The sequence below is a fragment of the Triticum urartu genome, chromosome 6 (genome assembly GCF_003073215.2).
Source record: "Triticum urartu cultivar G1812 chromosome 6, Tu2.1, whole genome shotgun sequence".
Taxonomy (NCBI): domain Eukaryota; kingdom Viridiplantae; phylum Streptophyta; class Magnoliopsida; order Poales; family Poaceae; genus Triticum; species Triticum urartu.
In genome coordinates this window covers 21,622,484-21,631,422 of record NC_053027.1, presented here as the reverse complement: position 1 = coordinate 21,631,422, position 8,939 = coordinate 21,622,484, and the positions used below count along the sequence as shown (strand labels likewise).

Sequence of the window (8,939 nt, the reverse complement as noted above, 5' to 3'; positions counted from 1 at the left end):
TCCTTTCCGAGAGCCACAATTGTTCGTCTCGCGGAAAAAAGGATGTGCTTCCAGAAGAAGCAAAATATATGCCTCTCACGAAAGAAAAGAAAATGCATTTTTCCATGAGATTTTTTCCAGATTTTTATTGAGTCAAAACCTAGGGAAAACTAGGAAAAAAACCCAGAAAAATTCATTTAAAATCTGAAAATTCGTAAAAAATCCGGGAATGCTCAGCACGCTGACACGTGGTGGCGACGGCTGAGAGCGTGCTCTTGGCCCACCCAAAATAACCCTTGAAGGAGCCTTGCAAGGAGTACTCGTTCTTTAGCTGCTCACAGGACAGTTCATAGAATAGCTGCAAACCCATACGTTCATTTTTCTAGACTTTGATAAAACCACACACATTTCACGCTTTTCTTTGCCTTTAAATGGCATGTCACAAACTGAATCCACCTCTCTATTTTTAGGTTTGGGCCCACCTGTCATTCTACTTTGGACAGATTTGCCCTCCGTTCTTTTTATCTACGCTATGCTTGCTCTCATCTGGTTCGGTAAGCTCGACCAGATACACATGCGCGAAAGGCAGAAATGCCAGCGACCTCGGCAGTCAGATTTGCTTCACAACACGACATGCTTTGGCAGACAAATCTGCCCTTGATACAGAAGTAAATATTCTTTGTGATGCAGCCAAGTTTACTGATGATGATCCAACTGGAATACATACATATTTCCAATAAATTTAGCAGCGAAATCTAGAAAATGTCACCGAATATAGGGTATAATAAGGACCAAATAATTCCTTGATGCCAGCATCACGAACAAGTCGGTGTGAGAAAACAGAATGCTGGATGGCAGCAGGTAAAGCCATGTACTCATGTCTATGTCACTGAACTGGATGCTGTTGCAAGTCCCATAGCAAGTTAGCAACTAAGTTACCTTTTACCATCTTCTACAACCAAACAGAAATTAATTTTCGAAAAAAAAAAGAAGTTCTATGATGCGAATGGATTTCTCGGTTCTTGAGATCATCCGGTCTATTGAAAATTCTCCTCTGGCCATCTTCTCCCGACTAAAAAGACCTGAGCACAGCTATATCGAATGCTAGTCTGCCTTTTTGCTCTGATGATCAGGATCTCCACCTTCTTCCTTCTCTTCAGCTTGCGCCTCGCTGAACTCCAGCAGCTGGCAATGTAAAACAGTCAGAAACAACAAGCCTCGCAGTTTTGACAGTGCATTATAGTTATAGCTATGATATGCTCAGAAACAAGATGAAACAAAGAACATGGGACATGAGGAAACGAAAAAAATAATATCTGACAGAGGGGAACAAGCTTAATTACCGGTTTTACTTCCGCGTTCCATAAACAGTGCACAGCGACGAAGCCAATCACGCCAGGAACGATGTATAACAGAGCAGGCTGCGTATCATCAGAAACGAAAGGAAGAGAACAAAATAGGTAATAATATTCTAGAGACTAGAGGATATAGAGAACGACAAGATGAGAGGATATATTAATAGCAATAGAACTGACCTGCGCGGCTCGGAACCAGTTCATCACAACTATTGTTACTGTCAAACCCGCTGTGTATCCCAGAAACGCGCTGTTGAAGTAACCGCGGCTCTTGATCCCTCGCGAGATGTCGAAACGCAGGGCGAGCACGACAAAGATGCCTGCAATCAGAATTATATAAATTTAGATGTACATTTATACGTTAAGAGGTTACATGCTTATGGAAACATGGGAGGGCACTGCTTGTGTTTTCAGTATTGAATAATGGAGGACTGCTTAGGGAAAGTATTTGGTGCGTTGCATCAAAAACCTCTTTTTATTTTGGTTATACTGACAGATATGAGTCTAGGGATGAAAACGGTGCGGAAACGGATGAAACTGGGTGCTACCATATTTGTTTTCATATTTTTTTGCAGAAGCGGAAACGAATACAGAAACCCCAGAAACGAATACGAAAACAAATACTACCGGAAACAGACACGAAGCGAATACAGAGCGAACACGGAAACAAAACGTTTTCTTGACCAGAACTTAAAACCCCCTTGAATCATAGAGAAATATAGACAAAAAACAAACAAATTTATGGAATTTTTAACATGACTACAAAATAATATGGTTGTGATAGCAACATAGGATAGTATTGTAGTAGTACATGACAATTCTGTATAGGGTCTAGTTGAGCATGTGTGTGGTAGTAAAATTTGGTCATCGAATGACCATTCTTCTCATTCTACTCATTGTGTCATTGCGTGTTGTTCAGTAGTTAGGCTACAAAGCAGCCATAGGCCTATTGTAGAAACGGAAATTCCATATTTACGGAAACGGAAGTTCCACCGGAAAACAATGTTCCGTTTTTATTTCCGTTTCCACATAAAAAATTCATTTCCATTTCCGTTTTGCAAATTTTCATTTCCGTTTTCATATTTCCTCTGAAAAAGTGGAAACTTTCCACTCCATTTTCATCCCTATATGAGTCTAATACATCGTTTCAGTAAAAACATTTTCACAAACCAAACTCATTCCTGGGAAATGAGGATGTATCAATTGTCTGAGCATCCATGTTAAACATTTGATTCAGTCTAGTTATTAGGATCTACAAAAAGCAAGAATCCACAGCATAAATCGTCATTATACAACATAGTAGTTTCAAGCTAAGTTTGGTTGTCTCCATCTGAGAAACACCACACCTCAGTTGGCATTTTCTGCGTGCAACTGGAAGTAGTCCAATCATAATTACTTTCTGCTGTTATTGCATACCTACAATCCTGATATCAGGCCTGCAGCATATATTGGTCGTATTCGCAGCGAACGACAAAGGAGTGAATGCACTAAGATAGCAAAAAATTAGTTTTGTTTGCAATTGCTAATTGTAGTGAACAAGGAACCAGTCATGTGGTGGAATTACAACAGCCTAGCATGTCACCAAAGTCTGAACAGGTAATTGTTGCTTTTCTGTTTTCAAGCAAAATACATGATCTCCTATCCATAACAACAACAACAACAAACATCACTATATCAACAACAATACTATTGTTATGACAGTTTGGCTAGAAGTTCTCCATTTATCACTAGAACAGAGTTGTCATTTACAATGTGGCTGGAATTACTATTAAATCACAAACCAGAACAAATCCAGTATCACTGCAAATATCACTAGAATATGAGACGAAACTAGCCAACAGGTTTATCACTTTATTTTATTTTGAGTGAAACAACAGGACTCTGCTGCGTATTTTTATTGATTTTAAATAAATAATACAAGGTCCAGGTAGCAAAACAGGTTTATCACTAACCTGGTATTACGATATCACCAAGGCCAAGCATAGAGAATGGGCGTGCAGTATCTGCGGTGGGAAATAGAAGCTACACACAGAACGAGGAAAAAATATATGAACTAAAATGGAAAAAAAATGTTGGGGATAAAAGAGTGAATACACTGAGCGAAAACACTAACCTTTATTGGGGCATCAAATGATTTAGCAACACTGACCATAACTGGAGTGAAGAAAACCCAGAAGATGTCATAGAAAAAAAGTCCAGCCTGAAATTGATGAGGAAATGGAGCAGCCATTCACAAAACAATACTAAGGAATAATAAAAGAAGGATTCAGTGACAGTATATGGAACTGCAGCAACAGGACTGACGAAATGACTGAAACTAACATTTTTATAAGGCATGCACAAGCAAAAAAAGGAAAATCTGTGGATATCAGTAAAGTAGTAAACAAGTTGAACTTTCCAAATTATCCAATCCATTAGATAGTAGGATCACTGTTCAATACTACTTGCAAGAGGATGAGTGCAGCGCAGACTACATACTAGAAAAGGCAATCATGGATAGTTAGCCTGCCAATACCATACCAACAGTGGGAACCAATTTTTCTGAAGTACGGAACCAAAATCGAGAACAATCATTCAGAATATCACCACAGTAAAAGTAATTGACTGAAAGCCGATTCTATAATACAAACAAATCATGGAAATAAGGACAAGAACACTGCTATGCATTTAGTGAGCTGCTAGACAATTTGTTACGATGATAAGTGCAATCAAGAGATGCAAACTGCAGATCGTCAATATGGCCAGCAAGCACTGCATAACACTGCTTTTCTAGAAAGACGGCGAAAAGAAAGGCTAGCAAAAATTCTAGAATATCAGCTACTTCAAATTGTATCTACCCTACATACATGTCATGCTATTTTTATCCAAATTATATATATTGTACATATATGTCATGCTCCACGAAGTAAGGATTATGATAGCAGAGAGGTGAGAAAGAGAAAGATATGTAGGTGGCTGAAATAATAAAAGAGGTTTACAAGAACAGCAGAAAATAGGAATACATAAGTTTCAGCTCGTTACAAACTTTGAGTGAACACATACCAAGAGAATACCACCAGTTTTGAACGATCCTAGTGATAGCATCTCAATTCCCTGCAAGGTAAGAACTAGAGTATTAAGGTTGAACAAGTAAAAAATAGAGAGGAAAATTATTCTAGCAAGGCATATTGACCTTAAAACTCTAGAAGTAAGGACACACCTGAATACAGAATGCAACTCCCAAAACATTGTTGGCCAGCCAATGCTTCTTCATGACATACCATACGCAAAAGAAAAATCCTGGGATTGAAGCAACAACTTGAGACTTGGTAAACTCCACCGAGAGCGCTGAAATATGAAGTTAACAAGCATAAATCATCATCAGAGTCAATCTTGTAAACTTTTAATATCATCAAGAAGGTGCATCTGTGTTGTGTTTGTCAGATATGGTAAGGCTGAATTTAATAAAAACTCAAGACAAGAGTCATATTATTACATACGAAGCAACAAAAGCAACACAGATCTTGCAGATGTACCGAGATTCCAGTACACCAAGAAAAATGGCACACTATATCAAATGAAACATTGTCACAAAAAATGTATGTTTACATGCCAATTGATTACCCCAGTTTTTTGCAGAGCAACTGAGCAATATCATGTTGCCAAAATAAAGTACAGGCAGTTTCGCTGTTCACCTCTAAAATGAACTACTGGTCTACAAAAGCATGAGTGCTGAATTTTATTGAACTCTGTTCAAGTTAGAGTACTCAATACGTCAGTATTTGGACTCTTGGTTAGCACATTATTATTGTAAAGTATATATATGGCAACTTAGAAATACTAGAGATGAAAAAGAATATACAGTGCGTGAGGATAGCAGACTAGTAACATGAATTTTGCAGTATAATCTGGCATGAGCTTCAGGATATAGAGCACAAAGCAAGTGAGCATCAAACAAAATGAAGGCGGGAATCATACAGTGGAAATACGGAGCACGCCAAATGATGGCATTATCATTCCACCCTTCTGGAAGAAAACGCTTTACGGAAGGAAGCAACGTTGCGCTGCATAAGGAAGTAGGGCAACACAAATGTCTGTAAGTTCACATTTACAGTTTTAAGTGTTTATATCTATGCGGAAAAGCTATTTGAAGAACAGTTGGAATTACCAGAGAGCGGCGATCCCAAGAATGAAAAAGTAGGCGGTGAGAACAGCATTGACCAGGTCCTTGGAGAGGAACTTGAACAGCAGGAACAGAGACAGAAGCATAGCACTCCCCACCAGAGGGTACCGCATCGCGTGCTCCTTGGACATCGTCTCCTGCATAAGAAGAAACGGAAAAAGTTAATAATAAGTTGAGCAGAGCAATATGCAAGAATTTAGTGTCAATCTAGGTTAGCAGCTCAACATTGAGAGAATAGATAGAGAGGGACATGTTGCTCACAGAGGGTGGAGTGGCCTTGACAGACCGGTAACAGCCCACATAGACGGTAAGACACGCTGTGAGTATCACATTCAGGTTCGGGTTCACGTTGATGACCAGCGGCGCCAAGCTCAAACCTGCACAATGTCATAAAACACATGAATGAGGACTGCAAATTAGGAAATCAGGCGACAGGCAGGTTGATAACTGAATTGTCAAGAAATTGAACACACCAGCAAGGGCCAAGTTCGCAGCACGCTCATGTGTCCTCATCGTCGCGGCACGGTCAAGAAGATCAGCCGGGAGCTTTTTGTGACCCCTTTATTGCCAAAAATAGTCCAGGTGCTTCAGTTCAGACAGAGTGCCCTGTTCCTGCTGGAAAAAAATGAGCAAGCACCGGTGAATCAGAAATTCAGAAGCGAAATTTCACCTTGGTAGCACACTAGGATGACTAGACTGCGCGCGCTACGCCTACCCAGCTAAGCTTCCTAACAAATTACAACGAAACAATCTCAGATCACCGTCGCCGGATGGTCCGACACTCGTGAACTAAAAATAGAAACCAAGAACGCGATTTCGGGCTTAGCAACGCCCACCGTGAAGCGACGGGGATGGAGATCGGCCGAGACCGATCTCCACGACGGCAGATCTGGGGGAACGGCCGGCCGGTAGACGGCGGAGGAGGGGTTCCGACGGCGCCGGCGTCACGGGGGTGAATCCGGGGGCGGACGGTTTGCTTCACGGGTGACTCGTGAGGAAGACAAGAGGGTAGCAAGCACGTTGTACTAGTACTACTACTACTAGTAGCCCCACCCCCGATTTGAGATGGGTTCCCACGTCGAATCCCAGCCGTTAGTTTCACGCAGCAAACCACCAACAAAAACCGTCCCCAAAATCCATCAACCACGACACATACTTGGTATAGGGATCTGAATTTCAAAGCGTTTAGGTAGAAAATCGATGCCGTAAAAGGGAAGGAGGATGTTAGAATCGACCAAGATCTCGGGTATTAGCGTACCTAGATGGGATGCATCTTCTGATATCCACCGCAAATACCAGTCTTGTTCGTGGAGCTTTGCGGATTGTTCAGTCTCCTTCCTAATGGTGTGTGATGTTATAGTCGGTTGATGTATCTTGTTTCTATCTCTATCTTTGTACTTAATTTTTTGCATTTTATTGGTATTTATCATGTAATAAATGCGAGCTTCTTTTCCATATGTGCGGTATCCATTTATTTATTTCCCGTATTTAAAATGGCCGGTCTCTCTTAGGCTGGTTGTAATGGGAAGTATCATGCATATGATACTAGTATATGATACTAGTATATGATACTACATTCCTAATGCATAGTATCATATGTTGGTATCATAGAGGACTATATTTATTGCCATGCATGACACAAAGTAGCACATCATTTAATATGATACGGTATCATGATATGATACTCAAGCCTCTCTTTCTTCAGTTAATTCTATGTCACCTCATCAAAATTGCTTAGTTGGCATGCATGATACTACCTATGATACTCCCATTACGGGCAGCCTTATCTTTTGAGTACTACCTATCTTTATATCTATTTATAAAAATTGGATAGCATTTATTGCGTAGTAATAAGTTTTCCCATAGATTTTTCCTTTGTACTTTACGAGTATAAATCAATTAACTGGAATCAAGGAAATTTGGGTTATACGTATGACGGTTTAGAAGAACAATCATTTAGCAAACAACATTGTTGTGACATTGGACTAAAGACCAAAACTGCAATAACCATAGAAATCGAGATAAACATGTTTTTTTACGTTTTGTTTATTTGTGGGAATTTATTTTTGTTTCTTTGGTCTCTTTGGGAGCTATTATAAACCACCGGAAATATTATTTGGCTGACATTCCCTGGTAGGGGATGGCAAACAAACGCGTTTTGCTGACAATTGCAATGCTAGATCGAACGGTGGCGGTTTTTAGAAGAAAATACCTTCCTCCGAAGAATTATCATGTTGTTCCAAAGAAAATGGCATGTGTTTACACTAGTAGAAAAGGGGGCAAAGGTCCAGGCCGGGTCAGCCCATTAGTCCCGGTTCAGTCCAGAACCAGGACCAATGGGGGCATTGGACCCGGTTCGTGAGCCCAGGGGGCCGGCCGGGCCACGTGGGCCATTGGTCCCGGTTCGTCTGGACCTTTGGTCCCGGTTGGTGGGATGAACCGGAACCAATGGGCCTCGCTCCTGGCCCACCACCATTGGCCCCGGTTGGTGGCATGAACCGGGACCAATGGCTAGTCCCGGTTCATGCCACCAACCGGGACCAATGGTGGTTCCTATATATACCCCCTCGCGCAAGAGCAGAGCACACTGCTCTGTTTTTTCTGGCCGAGGAGGAGAGGGCTTGGTGGTGCTCTAGCTCACCTCCTATGCACACAAGGTATTCGATGGAATGCCCGAGCCACACTACTCAAGCTTTCTCCTCTCCAAGCTCGACCTCCAAACTTCATTTTCCTCAATATTTGTCTAGGTTTAGCGGTCCGTCACGCCCCGTCCCCGTCTTCACCGCCGTCGATCACCCGCGCCGAGCTCATCGCCGGCACCACCGTGGTGAGCCTCTTGTTTTATCTTCTTTCTGAAAGGAAAAAATATTCTTACTTGTATGTTTACATAGATACTTGTATTATTTTCTTACTTTTACTATTGCATCTTATATAGTGCAATGGTTTTGGTATCCGCCCCCGTCGGCCCTCGTCCTGTCTATGATTCGGATGTGGTATATATATATATATATATATATATATATATATATTATCTTTATAACTATTGGTTCATTTATTGTTTATGAAAATTATGCCGACCAACGTGACATAGATTTTATTTATCTAGGATGTATGTGAACCGGAAATTCCAACCGACCCTATTGTCGAGAGGTTAAATTTAGTTGGAGAAGAAAACAATTTCTTGAAGGAAAAAATAAAAAAAATTGAGGAGGAGAAGATGATATTGGAGTTGCATGTTGCGGATGTCGTCGATGATCACAAGATCAAGATGGATGCAATGCGCTTGAAAATTAGAAAGATTAGAAAATATGCCATTCATACAGAGGCTTGGTATCATTATGCCGTTGGATCAATTGTTACCTTGGTTACGATTATGATCGCATTTGTTTTCGCATTGAAATATTTTACATAGTTTCAATGTATGGTTTAATTAATTAGATGCT

The 8,939-nt window shown here is 40.7% G+C and overlaps 1 protein-coding gene across 4 annotated transcripts; it reads right to left on the bottom strand.

Annotated features, from left to right (window-relative positions):
* Positions 1 to 742: 742 nt before the first annotated feature.
* LOC125513966 (signal peptide peptidase 1-like) lies at positions 743 to 6,866 on the bottom strand. Of its 4 annotated transcripts, none has more exons than XM_048679205.1 (12): positions 6,755 to 6,866; positions 5,970 to 6,108; positions 5,758 to 5,873; positions 5,482 to 5,633; positions 5,292 to 5,377; positions 4,534 to 4,661; positions 4,377 to 4,427; positions 3,448 to 3,534; positions 3,287 to 3,356; positions 1,515 to 1,654; positions 1,323 to 1,400; positions 743 to 1,164 (listed from the first exon to the last, which is right to left on the bottom strand). In XM_048679205.1, the coding sequence occupies exons 2-12, from the start codon at positions 6,007 to 6,009 to the stop codon at positions 1,084 to 1,086; spliced, it is 1,029 nt and encodes a 342-aa protein (XP_048535162.1). In that variant the 5' UTR covers positions 6,010 to 6,108; positions 6,755 to 6,866; the 3' UTR covers positions 743 to 1,083. The 4 variants fall into 4 exon arrangements, with proteins under 4 accessions (XP_048535162.1, XP_048535161.1, XP_048535159.1 ...); XM_048679204.1 differs by having other exon boundaries at positions 5,970 to 6,111; positions 6,755 to 6,860; XM_048679202.1 differs by lacking the exon at positions 6,755 to 6,866 and adding an exon at positions 6,333 to 6,524 and having other exon boundaries at positions 5,970 to 6,111.
* Between the last annotated feature and the right edge of the window lie 2,073 nt (positions 6,867 to 8,939).